Source organism: Rhinoraja longicauda, chromosome 2, assembly GCF_053455715.1.
Source record: "Rhinoraja longicauda isolate Sanriku21f chromosome 2, sRhiLon1.1, whole genome shotgun sequence".
Taxonomy (NCBI): domain Eukaryota; kingdom Metazoa; phylum Chordata; class Chondrichthyes; order Rajiformes; family Arhynchobatidae; genus Rhinoraja; species Rhinoraja longicauda.
The window spans coordinates 93,741,912-93,765,808 of record NC_135954.1 but is presented as its reverse complement, the minus strand read 5'-3'; the positions used below and the strand labels follow the sequence as shown (position 1 = coordinate 93,765,808).

Here is a 23,897-nt window from a genome sequence, read left to right as displayed (position 1 = left end):
AGGCAGCATCTCTGGAGAGAAGGAATGGGTGAAGTTTTGGGTCGAGACCCTTCAGACTGATGTCAGGGGGGCGGGACAGGAAGACAGTGAGAGAACTGGGAAGGGGGAGGGGAAGAGAGGGACAGAGGAACTATCAAAAGTTGGAGAAGTCAATGTTCATACCGCTGGGCTGTAAGCTGCCCAAGCGAAATATGAGGTGCTGTTCCTCCAACTTGCGATAGGCCTCACTATGAAAGTGGAGGAGCTTTGACTTCTCCAACTTTAGATAGTTCCTCTGTCCCTCTCTTCCCCTCCCCTTCCCAGTTCTCCCACTGTCTTCCTGTCTCCACCTATATCCTTTCTTTGTCCCGCCCTCCCTGACATCAGTCTGAAGAAGGGTCTCGACCTGAAACGTCACCCATTCCTTCTCTCCAGAGATGCGGCCTGACCTGCTGAGTTACTCCAGCATTTTGTGATACCTATCATTAACCTTGGTGTTTCCTGTGCTAGGTTATTGAGATTTTTTTTGATAATCTTAATGCTTAGGAATTTTCTTTACCTTATTTGAATTTATGAAATACAGGCTTTCCCAGGTACTGAACGATTTCAGTTTGTGTAAACATTTACAAGTAGATTTTTGTCTAAAAATTGGAAAACACGCATTACCCTTTGGTAACTACACCTCTGCAGTATTATCATGAATGGTATCAAAATCACGTGTGTACATATGACTTAAATAATATTGTGGAAGGTCATTCATATTAATGTGTTTATCTGTCAAGGTTTTGTAACCTGTGGATGACTAATATGGTTTTGATTTTCCAACTCAATATTGATATCACTGGTGATGGCCATCAATCTTATAACTAGGAGTCTTTTTAGAAAAGTGACGCGTCCCCTTGAAATTGTTGAAGCTGCTAAATTTAGTTGTCTCAATGGATTGCTATGGTCTTGTTGCCTTGATGAGTTTTGTCTTCAGAATTTCTGGTGATATTTCAAATGTCAAGCCTCAGTCCAGTTTTGGATATCAGTGACATTTCAAAATTTTGCATTGCAAGGCATTAAGATACCTTTTTTATTCTTTTATTCTTTTTTTTAAACAAAATGAAAGAATTATTTTCTTGGGAACTAACCATTGTATTTTTGTTTTGTTTTTAGCATTTACTAAACTGATCACGGTGAATGGGCAAGAATACCACCTACAGCTTGTGGACACAGCTGGACAGGTAAGGGTTCAGGGGAATGGTTCTAGGTGATATCCAGTATGATTTGTGTGTTGTGTGAATCATATAGAGCTTCACAACTTGTATTGGAGTGAAATGTAGTAAAATAATTCTGCTTAGTGATGAAGTTATAATAATTGTAGTAATTAGTGAAGACAATCCAGTTCTATGCATTACTTGTTACTGAACAAAAGCAGCAGGTCGTGAAACAAAATCGCATCAACCGAGCTAGTGGTATTTATTATTGCACTGACATCTTTCAATGACACTCAGTTTTGCTCTATGCTGTTCAACTACTGGGATCAGATGACAAGAAGGTTGCTGCAAAAGGATAAAACTGAATAGTGTGTGTCTATCTTATCTGCTACTGCAAGAAAGTAATTTTTTACCAAAATGAATGCAATCTGAATAAAATTCATTATTCACTTTTCACTCAATAGAAAATCATTGATAGTGATCAGCCATGATCGCATTGAATGGCGGTGCTGGCTCGAAGGGCTGAATGGCCTACTCCTGCACCTATTGTCTATTGTCTATTATCTACTCTTTCAAAGTGGGAGCTACCATTTCTTTACAATTCCATATATTAAGCTTCTGTACAAAAGCTTTATTTTTGGTGTTGCTAAGAGACAGCTAGTTGCTTTCATCTTTATCAAGCATCGCCACTGTTTTCCGCAGTTCCCTTGTCCCTTCCCCTCTGCAGCTTTTTAAAATTATTTTGTGTCACTGTGGTATACCTTATTAAAAAAATCATGATCTCTAGCTTTTTGTAGGTGATGAGAGCTATTTTACCCATTTATCTACATACCCTTTGTATTCAGTGATTTAATCATTGCTTAGAGCCCTGGGAGTCACTGTTGCGCAGAAACTACTGGATGAGCCACGTTAATACCGTGACAACACGCTCTTGGAAATTAACATCCTGAAGCAAGTGAATCCCATTCTGACACCTTGAAGCTTTTCCAACATTTACAAGGAGTCAGGAGTGTGATGGAACGCTATCCACTTAACTGGATGGGTGCCATTCAAACAACAGTAAATAAACTATCGTCAAGGACAAAACCATCTGTGATTGTTCTCCATTCACAACTTCTCTCCATTCACAAAATGTATTGCAGTTCCTTGGACTGATAGCATCCACAAACCCAGTAACTCTACCACCAAGACTGGTCACTACAGCAGATGAATGACAACTCCACAACCTGTAGGTTTCCCTTCAAGTTGCATATTCTGAGTTCAAAGTGGGTTGCTACTCTTAACTCCTTGACCCCTGCAGATATGTTGGGAGAACCTTTACCCAAAGTACTGCGAAAATGAAGGCGATTCTTCACCTTGATGGCATATGGGAGTAGACAATAAATGCTGACCTTACCCATGTTCCAAAAAGCGAATGGATGTAAAAAAATGCATCATGGCCTCCGCTAATGCAGATCTATTCACACTGCAAATCGCTAGTAGGGTCAATCCTTGATGTTTTGGCAAGGGCTTCTGTCTTGTCTGCTTTGCTGCTTTCATCTTCCTATCATAGTCATACAGCTTGGAAACGCCCTTCAGTCAAACTTACCCATTTCGACCAAGATCTACACTGCCACATCTGCACCGGTCCCATCTGCCTGGGTTTGGCCCGTATCCCTCTAAATCTTTCCTATCCATGTACATCACATGGGTTCCATGTATCAATGTGCTGAAATGGATAGTTAGTTTTAATTGTAGTGGCCTTTAGTATCCTCTGAACTGATCTTTTATCTGTCCAGGCTATAAGTTCCATATGAAGATTTTGAGTTTGTCTCTCTTCCAGCAGATGAGTGATATACTCAATCTGTTGATGTACTAATAGCCTTGAAAGAATCAAGTTTAAAGTTCTAAGCTTTTAGCTTCACTTTCAGGTCAGACTTGCGTCGTCCCTAGTCCTCAACTGACAAATGTCTTGACTGGACCAGCTCAGAGAAGCTATGTTTTCAGCAACTGATGTGCATCTGAGATGGGCAATCATTGTTTTCTGGTATTGTCATCACCTATTTGAGTAACCAGCATGCAAAGGGTTACAGCTTTCTCAGACAAAGAGCCTCCTGACACTTTAATTTATTATTCAGCCAATCAACCTTTGATTCATATGAGATGAGATTTGTGATTCAAGCACCTTTCAAAGCTGTCATATCTACACAAAGGGCTATTAAACTTATAGTTTCATTATTTGTAAATTATTTCTTGGTTGCACCTCAGTTCCTTAATGTTTCTATCTATCTTACCATTTTTTTTCGATAGAAAATGTTATTTCATGCTGCTATTGAGGCATTTGCAGTTTAAATAAACCTACACAAGAAGGTGACAACAGTTAAATTGATTGTGCTCATTTTGCGAGGCTTAGAGTTTGAGGGCTCATTTGTTGCTGTTTCTCAGGCCAGTTAAAATGAATTCACTTAGCTAGTCACGCTCATTTCATTGAGCTCTTGATCTGCTGACCTAAGACAGCAAAATATTCTACTATATTCCAGTATAGTTGAAAGATTCATCATAAAATGTAACTTTTTCTAGTTTGCCACTTTCCATGTAAATGGAACCGATTGTGCATTAATAATATGGCCTTTCTAATTTAATTGGTTTATTTTGGCCTCTTGTTCCTTGGAGACAGGAATGAATGTGGCTGGTATTCTATGAAGAGATAGGATGGAAATGGAGAAAGGGTTTGGAATATCAAAAAGCATTGAATGAAGTTTGTTAAAATTGTATCAATTGTTAAGGTAGTTCTCCAAATAGTAATGTATTGTTTAGACTTATCTTCTAAAAATTGTGCTGTTTGTAAATCATTACTGAACTTGAGTTACACCTCCGCATTTCCAATGAATTCCCTTAGTCTAATTTTTGACCTGACCAAAGTACCGAGAACATGCTACTAAGATATATTAATGGTGTCCTTTGTAACTGTAATTCACTTTTAATCCCATCACTCAGTTGCATCCCCACCCAAGATAAGCATCTTGTACATGTCTCCACTTCATTGCGGAAGTTAGAAAATTCCATTCTAAGCCCTATTATATGCTTATCTGTGCCTTCCAGTACATCACCCGGGATGTGGACTCTGCTCCTGTTTTAAGTGTGCAATGACAACTCTTTCAATTATTGCTCTGTTGTACTCTTGTTGTATGACATCAGTGACCAGATAAGCTGGAATCTCTTTCAATGTGATCTGTAAGATCAACTCATCCAACCTCCTCCAAAAACATTTTCCTCTAACCCACCATTTCATTTTGTTTCCTAGTTAATGAACTTAAAGCATGCTATTCCTATTCATTGCCAGTGTTGAGCTGAAGGCCCCATTACCAGAATCATGCTTGTAAAGAGCCTTATAACCATATAACCATATAACAACTACAGCACGGAAACAGGCCCGTTCGGCCCTACCAGTCCACGCCGACCACTCTCTCTGACCTAGTCTCATCTACCTGCTCTCAGACCATAACCCTCTAATCCCCTCTTATCCATATACCTATCCAATTTACTCTTAAATAATAAAATCGAGCCTGCCTCCACCACTTCCACCGGAAGCCCATTCCATACAGCCACCACCCTCTGAGTAAAGAAGTTACCCCTCATGTTACCCCTAAACTTTTGTCCCTCAATTCTGAAGCTATGTCCCCTTGTTGGAATCTTCCCCACTCTCAAAGGGAAAAGCCTACCCACGTCAACTCTGTCCGTCCCTCTTAAAAATTTAAAAACCTCTATCAAGTCCCCCCTCAACCTTCTACGCTCCAAAGAATAAAGACCCAACCTGTTCAACCTCTCTCTCTAGCTTAAGTGCTGAAACCCTGGCAACATTCTAGTAAATCTCCTCTGTACCCTCTCCATTTTGTCGACATCCTTCCTATAATTTGCCGACCAGAACTGCACACCATACTCCAGATTCGGCCTCACCAATGCCCTGTACAATTTTAACATTACATCCCAACTTCTATATTCGATGCTCTGATTTATAAAGGCAAGCATACCAAACGCCTTCTTCACCACCCTATCCACATGAGATTCCACCTTCAGGGAACAATGCACAGTTATTCCCAGGTCCCTCTGTTCCACTACATTCCTCAATTCCCTACCATTTACCCTGTACGTCCTATTTTGATTTGTCCTACCAAAATGCAGCACCTCACACTTATCAGCATTAAACTCCATCTGCCATCTTTCAGCCCACCCTTCCAAAAGGCCCAAGTCTCTCTAGACTTTGAAACTCTACTTCATTATTAACTACACCACCTATCTTAGTATCATCTGCATATTTACTAATCCAATTTGCCACACCATCATCCAGATCATTAATGTAAATGACAAACAACAGTGGACCCAACACAGATCCTTGGGGTACTCCACTAGACACTGGCCTCCAACCTGACATACAATTGTCAACCATTACCCTCTGGTATCTCCCATTCAGCCATTGTTGAATCCATCTTGCAACCTCACTATTAATACCCAACGATTTAACCTTCTTAATCAACCTTCCATGTGGAACCTTGTCAAATGCCTTACTGAAGTCCATATAGACAACATCCACAGCCTTGCCCTTATCAATTTCCCTGGTAACCTCTTCAAAAAATTCAAGAAAATTAGTCAAACATGACCTTCCAGGCACAAATCCATGTTGACTGTTTCTAATCAGGCCTTGTTTATCCAAATAATTATATATATTGTCCCTAAGTATCTTTTCCATTAATTTTCCCACCACAGACTTCAAACTAACAGGTCTATAATTACTAGGTTTACTTTTAGAACCTTTTTTAAACAAAGGCACAACATGCGCAATGCGCCAATCTTCCGGCACCATCCCCGTTTCTAATGACGTTTGAAATATTTCCGTCATAGCCCCTGCTATTTCTGCACTAACTTCCCTCAATGTCCTAGGGAATATCCTATCAGGACCTGGAGACTTATCCACTTTTATATTTTTCAAAAGTGTCCGTATCTCCTCTTCTTTAATCCTCATAATTTCCATCACTACACTTGTTTCGCTTACCTCACATAATTCAATATCCTTCTCTTCGGTGAATACCGAAGAAAAGAAATTGTTTAATATCTCCCCCATTTCTTCCGGCTCAGTACATAGCTGTCCACTCTGACTCTCTAATGGACCAATTTTATCCCTCGCTATCCTTTTGCTATTGACATATCTGTACAACCCCTTGGGGTTTACTTTTACATTACTTGCCAAAGCAGCCTCATATCTTTTTTTCGCTTTTCTAATTTCCTTCTTAGGATTCCTTTTACATTCTTTATATTCCTCAAGAACCTCATTTACTCCCTGCCGCTTATAGTTATTGTATATCTCCCTCTTTTTCCGAACCAAGTGTCCAATTTCCATGGAAAACCACGGCTCTTTCAAATTATTATTCTTTCCTTTCCACCGAACAGGGACATAAAGCCTCTGTACTCTCAAAATTTCATCTTTAAATATCCTCTATTTCTCTATTATATCCTTTTCATAAAACAAAAAGTTCCATTTCACTCCTTTTAAATCCTTTCTCATCTCCTCAAAATTAGCCTTTCTCCAATCCAAAATCTCAACCCTTGGTCCAGATTTGACCTTTTCCATAATTATATTGAAACTAATGGCATTGTGATCACTAGACCCAAAGTGCTCCTCAACACATACCTCCGTCACCTGACCGTCTCATTTCCCAACAGGAGGTCCAACACTGCCCCTTCTCTGGTAGGTACCTCTACGTATTGCTGCAAAATATCCACACATTTTACAAACTCCAAACCATCCAGTCCTTTAACAGAATGTGATTCCCAGTCTATGTACGGAAAATTGAAATCACCCACAATCACTACTCTGTGCTTACTACTAATATCTGCTATCTCCTTACATATTTGCTCTTCCAATTCTCGTTCCCTATTTGGCGGTCTATAATACACCCCTATAAGTGTTGCTAAACCTGTCTCATTTCTGAGTTCCACCCAAACAGCCTCCCTAATCGAGCCTTCTAGTCTGTCCTGCCAAAGCACTGCTGTGATATCCTCCCTGACAAGCAATGCAACACCCCCACCTCTTGCCCCTCCGATTCTATCACATCTGAAACAATGAAATCCTGGAATATTTAATTGCCAATCGCAACCCTCCTGCAACCATGTTTCACTGATCGCCACAACATCATACTTCCAGATGTCAATCCAGGCTCTAAGCTCATCCACCTTTCTTACAATGCTCCTAGCATTAAAATATACACATTTAAGGGACCCATCATTTCTTATTCTCAGTTTATTTCTTTTCACTTCTTTCTCTCCTACATCTTGGGTCTGAGTGTTTCCCTTTTCTTCCAAAACACCAATTAATTTATTTAACTTTAGCCCCTCACCATCTCCCAAATTCACTTTTGGTTACTTTCATCTTTGACTACCTTACTGACTCTTATCTATCGTCCATATCTTATAAGGCTCTTGTCCATATCCCAACCTGCAGTGAATTGTTTTAATGTGGCCTTCTAAAACACTCTTTGCTGTCCTCCCTTGGCCATCTTGCCTGTACCTGCTATTCTTTTTGATCACTGTCTCTATTCTCCAACTCAGTTGTGACCCATCTCCAAAAACCACATCTTCAATGTCATCATCGGTTGCCTACCGATTACTCCGATATGGTTTCACTTCTGTCTTTGATCTTACTCTTCTGATGTTTATTGTGTGAAAGATACCATGTATAAATATAATGCAAGATAACCAGATTATGGACTTTAATTGAAATCTCTTCCACTATAGTCATAAAGCTATGCAGCATGAAACAGGCCCTTCAGCTTAACCTGACCATGCTGATCAAGTCACCTAACTGAGCTCGACCCACTTGCGTGTGCCTGGTCCATATCCCTCCCAACTTTCCTATCCATGTGCCTGTCCAAGTGTTTTAAAATTCATAAATGTTCCCACTTCTATAACATCTTGCAGCAGCTCATTATCTGTAAGCATCACTTTATGGGGGTGGGGGGAAGCCCCTCTGGTCCCTTTTAAATCTTTCTTCTCTCGCAAGCCCATGCTCACTGGTTTTAGATTTCCCTACCCTGGGGTTTTAGATTTCCCTACCCTGGGGAAAAGGCTGTGGCTATTGACCTTATCTATGTCTCTTTGATTTTATAAACCTCTCTGAGATCACCCCACAGCCACCTCTGCTCCAGGGGATAAAGGCCCAGCCTAGCTAGCCTATCCTTTTAACTCAAACCTTTCAGAATGAAATTTATTTCCAGGGACTAGTTCAGTGAGGCAAGCTGGTTGCACTGGATAATGAGCTGCAGAACCTGTTTCTGTGCTGTATGACCATGACTATTTTCTATGACTACCCAGGACATTGCCATTTACTCTCAGGTCTGCCCTGGTTTGTTTTACCAAAATGCAAAGCCTCACATATTGATCTGGATTAAACTCCACCTGCTGTTCCTCTGCCTGCTGACCCAGTTGTATCCAAGATCCTTTTGTAACCTTAAATAACCAACGCTGTTCACAATGCTACCAGTGTCATTTGAGAGTCATCCTCAAACTCACTAACCATGCCACCTTGCAAGGTGTACGGAAGTTTATAAATATTTGACATGTCACCAAATATTTTGACAAAACTACAGATGCACTGTAGAAAGTAACCAAACTGGTTAAGTCATGGCGATTCCAATGCACAGAAACGGAGGTTGCAGAGAGTGGTGGACTCACTGACATAAATCTCTCCTCTATCAAAAGCATCTGCATGAGGTGGTGCCTCACGAAAGTGGCATCTCATCACAAATCCCTATTATCTGGGCTGTGCCCTCTTTTCACTGCAACCATTGGGCAGGAGGTACAAAATCGTGAAATCCCACACCACCTAGTTTGGGAGCAGCTACTTCCCTATAACCATCAGGTTCTTGAACTGATGTGCACAGCCCTCATTCTACTTCAGCAGTAGAATACTTTGAATTGCCTCTTGCACTACCACGCACTCATTTCAAAAGCTGTTTAATAAAACCACCATTGAACCATTTTTAATTGGATTTTTGCATTAATTTAATTTTTTTCGGTTTTGTTTTCCCTGTCTAGTATATTTCAAGATGAGTTTAATGTGGGCACTCAAATAATCCACCATTTTATTTATGATGGAAACATTATATATGCGTGTATGAATTGAACAACAAAGAATTAATCCTAACACCATTTCCCTGCAGATGTGCTGGAATATTTTGTACAATTTAATTATACGTTTGCCTTCTGGACCTTCACTGGATTAAAGACCTAAAGAATGGAATTAAATTAAACTTTCTATTAAAGCTTTGCCATTGCTGCATTATACAGTAAACCTGAACTTTCATGCAGAAATCCTTCCAAGTAAAATTGCAAGACATGATTTGTACTTTGCTTGTCTAACTGTTGGCAATTTAATAAATATTGATGAGTCATTACTGAGTCAAGCCTGACATCCTGATATTTGTCTTTTTGACTATTAGGATGAATACTCTATCTTCCCTCAAACGTATTCCATTGACATTAATGGGTACATTTTAGTGTATTCAGTTACATCTAACAAAAGGTAAGTATTTCTCTTCAATTTTGTACACTTTTAGCGAGTTAGGCGCGCTAGTTTGCAACAGTGTATTTCTGCTTGAGAAGGTAGTAATTTGCATGCCATATTATAGTTGCCTCATTATTGTTCAGCATAATTCAGAAAATTATAGCCGACTTTAGAAAAGGTATTTTCTAATGCAAGGCAGAGCTGGTAATTTTTCAAAATTGCTGAGCAGTGTGGTTATAAGGTATTATTGGAGTAATTGCTTTAATGTTGTATGACATATTAAAGAATCAATCTTGCAGAATGACATTTGCAAAGGCTAAAATACCTTCAGTATTTAGTGCCTGTATCGTGATTAATCTTTAATTTTCTTTCTGGTATTGTGTGTTGACCTTCAATTCTCCTTGTGAAGAACAGTTTATGGGGGGTTAAATAGCAATCTTCTATCTTTGTCAGTTTTTTTAGTGGCTTGCATTGCATATGAGCAGGAGTAGGCCATGTGGCTCTGTGAGCTCGCATCACCATTCAACGAGGTCGTGGCTGACCTTATACCTCCTTATCCCTTGATTCCTTCTAATATCTGAAAATCTGGCTATCTGTTTTGAATATATTGGATGACGGCCTGGCTTGAAGAGGATGTGTACAATATGAATCCAAGCTGAGGAAAAATGGTCCTTGCCACATTTTGCATGAAATGTTAGGATTGATTGCAATATTAAGAAAAAAATTTCACCTAGCACTAAACTGAGAAAATTAATTCCCAAATTCTATTCTGCAAGTGGGAGTAGCATCTATTAACGAGAATGTAAATTGTTGTGAAATTTAAAAATCCGTATGAATTCTTCATTTTAATATGCCCACGCAGAAATTTGCCAGAAAGGCAACTAGATTTGGAAATAAATTATTTTACAAGTTGGACCTTTCAGCATGACTCAAACTGTTAAAAATTTTAATAAATCTGCAAAATTACATTGCCGTATCTAAAGTAGCCTTTCAAATGTGCATTAAATTAGTGTTTTGTTTGTAGCGTCAAAACAATTGCTTTGTTTCATGGGAAACCATGGATATTAAGGATTTTTGGAATTGCAAATTATCCTATAGTCAGTTGTTTTACAGTACATTTATTGGAAGTGTTGGAGTCCAGCTTTCGGATTAAGTTAAATCTGGAACACGAGTCAAATAATTTAGATTCTTTATCTTTAAAGTTTGGGAGAAACCATCCATCAAAAGTAAACCATTATCTGTATCAGTTACTTTTTGCGTATAGTATGAATTGTTACAGGAATGAGAGTTGTGGTCCAAGCGTTGGTGTAGTTGAATCAGAATGGGAGTATTGAAACTATTCCAAATTCTGTTTCATCATCATTCTTATGTTGGCTTCAAAAGGATTACTTTATATAATTGGATGCGAGTTATCTTAACTTTTTTGAATCATAACTGAAAATTTTAATACAATTTGACTAAAATCGTGAAGAGAAGTTCAGTGGGAAACTTCATTGACACCTGGTTCTGTGCATTTTTAGCATTCAACCTCCAAATAAGCTTAGTCAGAATTCATGTCTTGTTTGTGCTTAGTCTATCCAGAAATCTGCAGTGTCAAACTTCATACTTTCATTTGAGTCAAGTAGTATATTTCATTAAATGCTAATGAAAGTATTGAAAATTGGATCATTTGAAGTAAATGGTACTGTTTTCTTGAGCAACCTTGCATTTTACAATTAAGGGACATCAAATTAAATGGTGATATTGAAATGACGGTAACTAAAGGCACAATATGTAGGCACTAAAGGCTTATATTGTAGAAACAAAGAACTACGGATGCTGGTTAATACGCAAAGGATACAAAGTGTTGGAGAAACTCAGCAGGTCCAGCAGCATCTCTGGAGAACATGGATAGGTGACGTTTCTGGTCAAGACCCTTCTTCAGACTGATTGTGTGTGGGTGGGGGGGGGGGGGGGGGGGGGGGGAAGAGAGCATGTAAAAAAGCAATAGGAATCGGAGGGGGAGCAGTGAACCCCTTTCCCAGCTTTCTTCTCCTGATAATCAGCCTGAAGAAGAGTCCCGACCTGAAACATCACATTTATCCATGTTCTCCAGAGGTGCTGCCTGACCTGTTAAGTTACTCCAGCACTTTGTGCCTTTTGGTTATATTATTTGTTGGCTTGGACTTCAAATTGGGTAGGATTTGGTTACCAGGATGACGGGACTGTCATATGATGAAAGAATGGAGCGACTGGGCTTGTATTCACTGGAATTTAGAAGGATGAGAGGGGATTTTATAGAAACATATCAAATTATTAAGGGATTGGACACGCTAGATGCAGGAAACTTCTTCCCGATGTTGGGGAAGTCCAGAACCAGAGACGACAGTTTAAGAATTAGGGGTAGGCCATTTAGAACTGAGATGAGGAAAAACGTTTTCACTCAGAGTTGTGAATTTGTGGAATTCTCTGCCTCAGGAGGTAGTGGAGGCCGATTCACTGGATGCATTCAAAAGAGAGTTAGATAGAGCTCTTAGGGCTAGCAGAATCAAGGGATATTGATTGTGGACGATCAGCCATGATCACATTGAATGGTGGTGCTGGCTCGAAGGGCCAAATGGCCTACTCCTGCACCTATTGTCTATATATCTATAAATTCACTATTCATTGTATATTTATTTTGTTAATGAGCCTGAAGAGCAGCAAGATTTCATTGCTCTGTTCATAGTGCATATGATAATTGCTTTTGACTCGAACCAGATGTAATAATTCTATTTTTCTTAACATGTCTGCAGTTTTGAGGTGATCAAAGTGATTCACGAAAAATTGTTGGATATGGTGGGGAAAGTTCAGTAAGTAAATTAAAAACATAAATTTCAGTCTTTTTTCCAGATTTTATTTCTACCTCAGTCTAAATTTGTTTCTTTTTTTATATTGTAGAGTGCCCATTATGTTGGTTGGAAACAAGAAGGATCTACATATGGAAAGGTGAGTGGTGATTGCAGGCACAGTTCAGAATCGGTGTGCAAAAATTGTGATAACCATTTCATTTGAAGATTCTCAAGTGTAAACAAAAACCCACAAAATGATCATCCCAAAACAAATCATTGACGTGCACATGGCCACCATTAAAATGGAGATCTTTCTCTTGTTGACCACCAGCCAGCCCTTGCAGTGGCCGTGCAAAATGAAGTCAGAAGATGCCAGCATGCATTGTACTTCTGTATAGACTTTAATACCTCTGGTATTGTCCTAAATAATTGATTTAAATAATCTGAAGGAGTTTGCAGCAGGCTTCTCCACTTTGAGCTAACATTTCCTCTCAACTACTGAGCCTGCTTGCCAAGAAATGACTGCCAGAAATACGTTAAATCATCTCTGGTATTATGGAAAACTGCTTAGATTTGTACATGCAGCTCTCTGTTTTACACTGAGGGATGATACCAAAGGACATGCATTTTAGAAATTAACTGTACAGTTATTGGCAATTGTGTAAAGTGACAACTGAGAAGTTAATGGGAAATTTTAATTCAATTAATTTAATATTAATTTTCAACAGCATGAATTTTGTAAATACACCACGGTAAAAGATACTATAGATACATTATGCTAAGTTCCCCTTTTAATGCGTGGCAGATGCAGTATAATATGGATAAATGTGAGGTTATCCACTTTGGTGGCAAAAACAAGGAGGCAGATTATTATCGCAATGGTGTTAGGTTAGGTAAGGGGGAGGTGCAGGGAGACTTGGGTGTCCTTGTACACCAGTCACTGAAAGTTGGTATGCAGGTACAGCAGGCAGTGAAGCAGGCTAATAACATGTTGGCCTTCATAACGAGAGAATTTCAATATAGGAGTAAAGAGGTTCTTCTGCAATTGTATAGGCCCTGGTAAGACCACATCTGGAGTATTGTGTACAGTTTTGGTCTCCTAATTTGAGGAAGGACATACTTGTAATTGAGGCAGTGCAGTGTGGGTTCACGAGATTGATCCCTGGGATGGCGGGACTGTCATATGAGGAAAGATTGGAAGGACTAGGCTTGTATTCACTGGAGTTTAGAAGGATGAAAGGGGATCTTATAGAAACATAAAATTATAAAAGGACTGGACAAGCTAGATGCAGGAAAAATGTTCCCAATGTTGGGCGAGTCCAGAACCAGGGGCCACAGTCTTAGAATAAAGGGGAGGCCATTTAAAACTGAGGTGAGAAGGAACTTTTTCACCCAGAGAGTTGTGAATTTGTGGAATTCTCTGCCACAGAGGGCAGTGGAAGCCAAATCATTGGTTGGATTTAAGAGAGAGTTTGATAGAGCTCTAAGGGCTAGTGGAATCAAGGGATATGGGGAGAAGGCAGGCACAGGTTATTGATTGTGGACGATCAGCCATGATCACAATGAATGCCGGTGCTGGCTCGATGGGCCGAATGGCCTATTTTCTATGTTTCTATTGGAATTTCATTTGATCCAAATTGGTCATTGAGTGAATGCTATAAATTTCCATATGTTTAATCTTTTCTCTAATCTCAATATATCATTGGAAAGCTTTTAACTGATGTGCACTATTAGAACAATATGGCATCATTATTAAAAGAGGGTTTTGGAACTTTGAATCATTTGATACTGGTCTGTCACAGTGTTAACCCTTCTAGATTTTGAAGACGCATCTTATTTTATCCTCACATATCCGACGAAAAAGAGCTAAGGATGTTAGTGCCACAGAAAATCATGACATACGTGCACACGGTGTTGCTTCAGGACAAGCCCTTTTCAATTGCAGTAATCTGCAGCAGATATTTAAATTTGCATGATTTTTTTGCCAATGGATTTGCTTCATTTTCCTTTGAATTTCTACAGAAGGCATAAAAGTATTTTAGGATCTTGCTGATCATTTTCATTCTGATCCATGCAACAATTGCAAATAGTTGATTTTTCCATGTTTAAAAAAAAATGCTTTTAGGGTGATCAGTTTCGAAGAAGGGAAAAGCTTAGCAGATTCCTGGAGTGCTGCCTTCATGGAATCTTCTGCTAAAGAGAATCAGGTGAGGACTATAAAGTTGATTAATGGATATGAAGCAATATTGTATTTAAACTGTATGATTTCAGTTTGGATTTCAGTGACAAGAGGTTACAGCTGGACCATCCCAAAGTGCTTCTTCACTGAAGTACTTTTAAAATGCATCAATCTTCTGGCAGGGAAATAAGGCAGTCTGCTTCTGCATTGCAGTTGCCCGCACAAGAGAAGTGGTTAGAGGGTTTGATTTTCTTTACATGGCTGTTTGTCAATTAATATTGCTTATGGCATCTTAGCAGAGCTGGAGACACACACTGCAGATGCTGGATTCTTGAGCAACAAATCAGTGCTGGAGGAACTCAGTGCGTCAGGGCACATCTATGGAGAATATGAATAGGTGATGTTTTGCGTTTGGTCCCCTTCTCCTGAGACATCACCTATCAATTTCTTCCGGAGACACTGCTTGACCTGCTGAGTTGCTGCAGCACTTTCTGGCTTTATTTGTAAACTGGCATCTGCAGTTCCTTGTAGCTCTTCAGGCTCAATCTTCAGCCTGAAAAAGGGCCCCGGCCCAAACTGATCCTGCCTGACCCACTACTTCCTCCAGCACTTTACCTTTTTTCATCTTAGCAGAGCTTCCTTGTTTTACATAAAGTATTGTAAGATGCTTTATAGAATAGATGAGCAAGTCTTGGTTTAACACACTGTCTGAAATACTGCATCTCAGGTACTGCAACACTTCCCAGTTCTGCACTGAAACCCAAATCTGGATTGTCAGAGAAGCCATCTCGGGTGTGAATCTGTAACTATCCACTTGTATGGCAAGAGTAGCAAGACTTGGCATTCGACCCAAAAAGTCGTTGTTCCTTTCAACTCACAGATAATGCTGAGTTACTCCAGCACTTTGTGTCTATCGAGGGTAAATTATTTGGAGAATGTCCTCCCAGTTAACAAAAGATCATAATTGGACACAAACTTACCTTCGCAGTCTTTGCCCATCTCGTGGAAAAGTGCTCAAATGTCAAACTGAAACTCTGGGACAAAGAGCCTGCCTCTGTGCGATATCTCTGTGGCTCTATGATTTATGGGAGCTTTTTAATGTGCAGAGAGCTAAAAGCAGGAAGTTTGTGCGAGAACTCTATACAACAATTTGCCCATGTAAGGAAAAGTACTCAAAGACCTCAAACTCGGTGCCAGCTCATGATGATCTGGGCAGCAGTGAACCATGCCCTTTACAGTTGGGGTACGTGGGGCTACATCAAAGCACTAGAGAGGTACTACTGACTCTACAAAATCTTCCAAATCATTTTGCCATAAGAAAATGTTAACAGCTTGTCCTCGGTCCTCATGCAGGCTTTATTTATGGCCTGTGGATAGGCCACATCAACCACGTGGGGCGGCACAGTGATTAAGCTGGTAGAGTTGCTGCCTACTGTGCCAGAGTCCTGGGTTTGATCCTGACCTCGGGTGCTGTCCATGTGGGGTTTGTACGTTCTCCTTGTGACCGTGTGGATTTCCTCCGGGTGCTCTGGTTTCATCCCACATCCCAAAGGCGTCCCAATTATTGGGTTAATTGGCAATTGAAACTTTCCCCCAGTGTAGTGAGTGGGATAACATAGAAATGGTGTGAAGGCGTGATCGATGGTTGGCATGGGCCAAAGGGCCCGCTTCCATGCTGTATGTCCAAACCAAAAAAATCTAAACATGCATAACACCAGAGTCTTGAAACAGACCCACCAATCTCAATTCTCTCACAGCAAGAAATTTCCACGAAATTTCCAGGTTGTTGTTGCAGCCTTTGGGGGTTGGGAGTAAAAAGTAACAATCTCACCAAGAGAAGAGGTGGAAAAAGGTGCATGGAGAATATGCACTTTGTACAGGAGTTTGTCTTGATTGTATCTATGTATAGTATATCTAATCTGTTTAGAGTCATACAGTGTGGAAACAGGCTCAGTCTACACTAGTCCCACCTGCCTAAGTTTAGCCCATATCTCCCTAAACCTATGTTATCCATGTACTTGTCCAAATGTTTCTTAAAAGTTATGGAGGTACCTGCCTCAACTACCTCCTCCGTCAATTCGTTCCATACACTTTGTTTTTTAAAAAAGTTACCCATTGGGTTTCTATTAAATCTATACCCCCTCACATGAAAACAATGTCCTATGGTTCTTGATTCCCCTACTCTGGGCAAAAGACTCTATGCCTGATCTATTCTTCTAATGGTTTTGGGTACTTCTATAAGATCATCCTTCATCCTCCTGTGCTCCAAAGAAGTCCCAGCCTGCTCAACCTCTCCCAAAAGCTCGGGCCCTTGTCCTGGCAACATCCTCAAATCTTCTCTGTGCCCGTTCCAGCTTGATATCATCTTTCCTATAACATGGTGACCAAAACTGAACACAAATGGATAGTTTGCAAAACAAAGCTGATCACTGTACCTTGGTACATGCGACAGTAATGAATCTAAATGCCCTCAACGGTCCATCCATCCTAGAACCTGCAGAACTGAGGGAAAACCAAGTCATCCGTGATCCCTGGGGGACTGCCAAAGAGAAGAGGAGATGGGCACAGACCTCCATACCCAACTTTTCTACACCACTGCTAAAATAAAAGGACTGGTAACCTAAAATCCTCAGATGCCAGTGTACTCTCTGTACCCACCAAGGTCACTTTAATTAAACAGCTGTTGTGCTTGTCAACACCTGGTGTTGGTGTATTAAAAAACATTTCAGAAAGTCCATTAATCGCTCTGGATGTTCCAACGCATATTAACAGCTGATTAATCGCTTTTATTTTTGCACCAGTAACAGCTCTAAAATGTAGGCAAACGATGACTTATCTCCAAAGATAGCCATAATGCTGGAGTAACTCAGCGGGTCAGGCAGCATCTCTGGAGAGAAGGAACAGGCGACGTTCAGGTCGGAACCTTTCTTCAGACTGAAGGAGGAATCCGACCCGGCACCTCACCTGGTCTTTTGTTTCCAGATATGCTGCCCAACCCGCTGAGTTACTCCAGCCTTTAAACAACAAATTATCCTCCAACATTTCCGTCACCTTCAACGGGATCCCACTACTGGCCACATCTTCCCATCCCCACCCCTTTCTGCTTTCCGCAGAGACCGTTCCCTCCATAACTTCCTGGTCCACTCGTCCCTTCCCACCCAAACCACTCCCTCCCGAGGCACTTTCCCCTGCAACCGCAGGAGATGCAACACCTGTCCCTTTACCTCCCCCCTCGACTCCATTCCAGGACCCAAACAGTCTTTCCAGGTGAGGCAGAGGTTCACCTGCACCTCCTCCAACCTCATCTATTGTATCTGCTGTTCCAGATGTCGACTTCTCTACATCGGCAAGACCAAACGCAGGCCCGGCGATCGTTTCGCTCAACACCTTCGCTCAGTCCGCCTTAACCAACCTGATCTCCCGGTGGCTCAGCACTTCAACTCCCCCTCCCACTACCAGTCTGACCTTTCTGTCATGGGCCTCTCCATTGTCATAGTGAGGCCCACCGCAAATTGGAGGAATAGCACCTCGTATTTCGCCTGGGCAGCTTACACCCCAGCGGTATGAACATTGACTTCTCCAACTTTAGATAGCTCCTCTGTCCCTCTCTTCCCCTCCCCCTTCCCAGTTCTCCCACTGTCTTCCTGTCTCCAACTACATCCTTTTTTTGTCTGACATCAGTCTGAAGAAGGGTCTTGACCCGAAACGTCACCCATTCCTTCTCTCCTGAGATGCGGCCTAACCTGCTGAGTTACTCCAACTTTTTGTGATACCAGCCTTGTCTATCTTCGGTATAAGCCAGCATCTGCAGTTTCTTCTTATGCTTATCTTCAGTTCTGTGGTCCCTTGCCTACATTTCTTAAAGCCTGTCGCTTCCTCCACTGCTCTGATGCTAGAACCACCTTCACATGCTGCAGTCAACGTCCAGAAAAAACAGGCAGATTGCATGACCACTTTGCAGAACACTTCCATTCAGTCCACAGGATGGCACTGAGATTCTAGTTGCTATTACTTCAATGGTTCAGCTAGCTGCCACTCAACTCTCACATTTTTAACTTCTTGCACTGTTCCAATGAAGCCCAATTAATCTTAAAGAACAGGGGCAGCACTGTGGCGCGGCAGGTGAGTTAATGACTTACAGCGCCAGAGACCCGGGTTTGATCCTGACTATGGGTGCCGTACAGAGTTGTGCATTCTCCCCGTGACCACGTGGGTTTTCTTCGGTTGCTCGGTTTTTCTCCCACGTACAGTAGGTTAATTGTCTCCAGTAAAAGATTATAAATTGTCCCTAGGATAGTGCTAGTGTATGGGTATCACTGGTTGGTGTGGACTCGGTGGGCCGAAGGGCCTGTTTGTCATGCTGAATCTCTAAACTAAAGTAGAAACAGTTGCAGAAATTGCAAAGAAAGGCAGAAAATACTGAACACAGTTGGGGGCTCAGAACTGCTGAATAGTTGTAAACCAGATATATGAACTCTGTTGTTCTCCCCACAGATCCTATTTCCAGCTGTTTTTACTTTTCCCTCGAGTCCATGCAGAAAGCAGGTCATCGCGTTGAGGCTTAACTTTCGAATAGACTTGTGGAATTTGTTTCCAAATCTTCACTTCACAACTGATTTGGAACGCTACTGGTCAACGCCGACTCAGTGGGTCGAAGGGCCTGTTTCACTAAAGTAAACTTTGCCACCACAGCAAGGACCAATCCTAGTTTCACATTTCTAAGCCCCCTACTCTCTCCATCTGTTCTTAACTTCACCTCCACCACGAGCCTCTAAATCTCGCATTGAGATACTTTTTTGGGTCATTTTCATTCAGTCGCCTTCCAAGAGTAAAATTCATGGTGGGGACCCTTCACAGGTTTGAGAGTTGAGGGGAGAAACGCTAAAGTGAATCTGCAGTTCCTTTCTAGTGTTGTTCCCAATCCGTGCAGGCAATTGATGGTTCTGGATTTGCGTTTAGTTCATAGTGGATCAGGTGAATGATGTACCAGATCCGTTTCAACTATTACCAACCTGATGGTTACAATTACCAGCCTTTTCCATGTAAAGAAAACGCAGGCAAATGAGCTGTGTGTGGATGGCAAGCATTGATGGGTTGGGCCGAAGGACCCATTTCTGTTCTATATGTCTGTGACTGATTGCAAGCCTGTAGTCAGCTCTCTTTTCCTTCAGCTCACGGGGAAAGGTTAGTCTGCCGAAGTTGAGAAAAGCAATAACCTTCCTTTCATTGCAAAGCCTAAGCAAATCATCACGTGGCCCAGTGCCACGTCAGTGAGGCTGCCGATTCATTGCTGCTATACAGACATATTTGCAACGCCCAGCAATTTGAGGTTTGGAAATTTAAGAACCACCTCCAGTTTAAAGGCAAGTTTTGACTGGCTTAATTTTGCATTAAAAGTCACAAAGGCTGTCACATTTAGCATCATTCAAAATTAATACTGGGGAATCTGAAAAAGCCTGTATTTATGGTACTGAATTTAAGCTGATGTCATAAGTGAAAGGGGCAGAATTAGGCCCATCAAGTCCACTCGGCCATTCAAGCATGGCTGATCTATTTCTCCCTCCTGCCTTCTCCCCATAACCCTTGACACCCATACTAATCAAGAATCTATGCCTTAAAAATATCCCTTTAATATCCATAATTAATCTTGAACATAGAAAGTACAGTGCAGGAACAGACCCTTTAGTCCATGATGTTTGTGCTAACCATGATGTTAATTTGAAGGAATCCCATCTGTCTACACATGGTCTGTCTCTACATTCCCTGTCCTAATAGCGTGTTTGTCAGAAACCTCATGTTTAGAGAAACCAGATCCATGCTGACTATTGATCATCTGTTCACAATAGTTCCATCTTATCCCACTTTTGCATCGTACACGGGCAATTTACAGAAGCCAATTGACCTACAAAACTGCACGTCTTCGGAATGTGGGAGAATCCTAGAGCACCTGAGGAAACCCACGTAGTCACAGAGACCCGAGGTCAAGATCGAACCCAAGTCACTGGCACTGAGAGACAGCAGCCCTACCACTATGCTGCCCTTTCATACAACCAGGCTTGCTGGCATGTTTCTGGTGGGAAGCAGCTGAGTTGACATTGCTGTACTCTAGCGACAATAAACCGATGTACGGGCAGCTGGTTTCATTTCCTTAAAGGGCTTGCGTTTCACAATTGCTATGTCTGATGCCAGCTTTTTATTTTCAATTTGTTTGATTAACAATGTAAATTCTCTGCTGTGCTGAGATGCAGCATGGAAATGGCCCCTTTCGCCTACTGAGTCCACGCTGACCATCAACCACCCATTACACTAATCCTGCACTAATCTTATCCAATTTTGCCATCTCCAAATTGTCATCAATTTCCCCCAGATTCTGCCTCTTGCCTACACACTGGGGGCAATTTACAGCGGCCAATAAACCTACAACCTGTATGCCTTTAGGATGCGAATGTAAACGGGAGCACCTGGAGGAATCCAACGTAGTTAAAGGGAGATCATATAAACTCCACGCAGACATCACCTGAGGTCGGGATTGAACCCAGGTCTCTGGCGCTATTTGGCAGCAGCTCTGCCAGTTGGGCTACTGTGCTGCCATAAACCACTGATTTGAACATGTTTCTGAATTATCATTTCACTACCTCATAAACCCTGTATTTGGGCAAGAATCTGTGGGCGGCACAGTTCGCAGCGGTAGACCTGCTGCCTCAGACTAGAGTTCGATCCTGACTACAGGTGCTGTTTGTATGGAGTTTGGACATTCTCCCTCTGACTGCACGGGCTTTCTCTGGGTGCTCTGGTTTCCTCCCACATCCCAAAGACCTGCAGGTTTGTAAGTTAATTGGCCTTGGTGTAAAATTGTTGTCCCTGGTATCTAGGGTAGTGTGCGGGGTGATCGCTGGTCGGCACGGACTCAGTGGGCCGAATGGCCTATTTCCACACTATCTAAAGTCTACAGTCAGTTGTGAGTGTATAGGAAATATTGCAAAGGAGCTGAGATTGCAGCCTTGCAGGGCACAAATGTTGAGAATTATCGTGGTGGATGTTTTGTCTTGATTGCATTTGATGCGTCAGGAAGTTGAGGAACCAGTTGCAGATGGGGAGTGCTGACCTCCCATGTCCAGGAGTTTGGAGATGAGTTTTGGTTGGTACAATGAGGCAGGTACAATAACAACATGTAAAAGACGATGGGTAGGAAAGGTTTAATTTTAAGCAAGAATCTTCCTCGACCAGAGACTACAAATGAACACTGGAAATCTTTAAATGTTTTTTCTCTCCTCTTTCAGACCGCAGTTGAGGTGTTTAAGCGAATAATCATGGAGGCAGAGAGGGCAGATGGAGGCTGTCAGCAAGCAAAGTCTTCATGCTCAGTAATGTGAGCCCTGAAGACAACACCGAAACTGCTTTACTTGAAGAGGCTTCCTGCCACTCTCCCTTCAAATAAAAAAAACTCTGCCTTTCTTTCTACCAGTTCTACAGATGGTCAGAGACTTCCTTTTTTTCTTTCCTCACTACGTTGAATTCTGACCCTTTTTGCAAATGGCTTCACTTCTGCGTTTAAAAAAAATACTTAAAAGCAATTCCTATTTTTCGAATTGTACATTGTATTTCTTGACGAGCAATGAGTAGTCATTTGCCAACATTCATTATCCATGTAGTATGAATGTCAGTTGGGAAGTAGATTGTAAACTTAAAGCGTGCATATTGTTACACTACTATTCACACACGGGATTGGATATATCAGTGTTTTTCCTCATGTGTTGTATGTATACTTGTAAATAAAAGTTAGCAGCAAACTGATTTGTTTTTAATACTTGCTGGTAGAAATATATTGTAGGAAAACTTTTGTTTATACCAGGTTTTCTGTATTATACAAAGGTATTTTAAAAACAATCGATTGGGTTTTATTTATGAGCTTACATTTTTGTTCTTGCTCTGATAGCAGCTCACGGGACCCTAACGTTGACTGACATCTGCTTTTTGTTCTAACTAGTGTACTTTTTTTTAAAGCATACCAACCTTCATGAATTGGAAGACAGTAGTTCACTGCGTGCTGGTTTCTACTGTATTTCAATGGGGTTTCAGCAGTCAAAATTGAGATTTGGGAGTTCTAACATGCAATGCAACGAAATGTATATATTTATGAAATTGACGTTCAGCTGGGTGTGATTTTTTTTTTTCCTCTCCAAAACATAACGTGATTAATGTTGTTGACAATCTGCAGTAGTACTATTGCCTTATAATCTACATTCTTAAGCCCATCGCCCTTCAGTAATTACATTGCATCGGGACCGGTGCATAAATCTTCACATGGACCGACTGCCTTTTAATTTCCATTCTGTAACATTAGCAAAACCAAATTGGTTTCTCACTTTTTCCTCAATCTGCAAACTCCACTGAAGGATTGGTAATGTCCTATTCAATCATAAACTGTAATTTCTACATACAGGGTAATTTAAGTGGGATTTAGTCCTTGGGTAGATGAGATTTGTTCAACTGCAGAAATGCAAATATTTGTGTTTTAAGTTAAAGAAAGATGAAATATTAGTTTGTCTCTAGTGTAAATTTGTTGCAATTCCTACTGATCTGTACACTTGGGCAATGCAATTTACAACACATGATGAAAATGTTGCTATGATTGGTCAGAAATGCAATAAAAATATTTTAATTTCACCTCATTTGAATGACAACTAATTGAGTGACTTGATTTTGAGTTGGTGTCATGGCAACACGAGCAGCTCTGGAGGCCAGGTCTATGGATATTTTTAACGGGTATTGACAGATTCTTGATTAGTAAGCGTATCGGGGATTATGGTGAGAAGACAAGGGGATGGGGTTGAGAGGGAAAGATGAATCGTTCATGATTGAATGGTGAAGTAGACTTGATGGGCCGAATGGCCTAATTCTACTGAAACTTTGAGCTCATGACTGGAAATGAGCCGCTCAAAGCGGAAAGGTTGAGGGGGCACCTTTGAAACACTAGTCAAATGAGGTCAGTTCCACTGATCGCTCCATATCTCTTCACATTAGTTGCTTGGGGTGTCTACATTGCACAGGTTGCATTTATTGGAGTCCGTGTTTGAAGTTGGTGAGAAAACTAACTGCAAAATAAAAATTATTGACTTTTCCCCCAAATTAGTGGCAAATTACAAGGGTGCAACATTTGAACGTTGTACAAGGATATACAACATCCTCCATTA

General features: G+C 41.1%; 1 protein-coding gene across 1 annotated transcript in view; it reads left to right on the top strand.

Moving 5' to 3' along the window:
• rheb (Ras homolog, mTORC1 binding) overlaps positions 1–23,370 on the top strand; it is a 73,699-nt gene extending 50,329 nt beyond the window's left edge. Inside the window, exons 3-8 of the mRNA XM_078424423.1 lie at positions 1,138–1,205; positions 9,650–9,732; positions 12,489–12,545; positions 12,634–12,681; positions 14,650–14,731; positions 21,984–23,370. Coding sequence (XP_078280549.1) covers positions 1,138–1,205; positions 9,650–9,732; positions 12,489–12,545; positions 12,634–12,681; positions 14,650–14,731; positions 21,984–22,076 — 431 coding nt within the window. The 3' untranslated portion in view covers positions 22,077–23,370. The remainder of the gene's footprint in view (positions 1–1,137; positions 1,206–9,649; positions 9,733–12,488; positions 12,546–12,633; positions 12,682–14,649; positions 14,732–21,983) is intronic.
• The last annotated feature ends 527 nt before the right edge of the window (positions 23,371–23,897 follow it).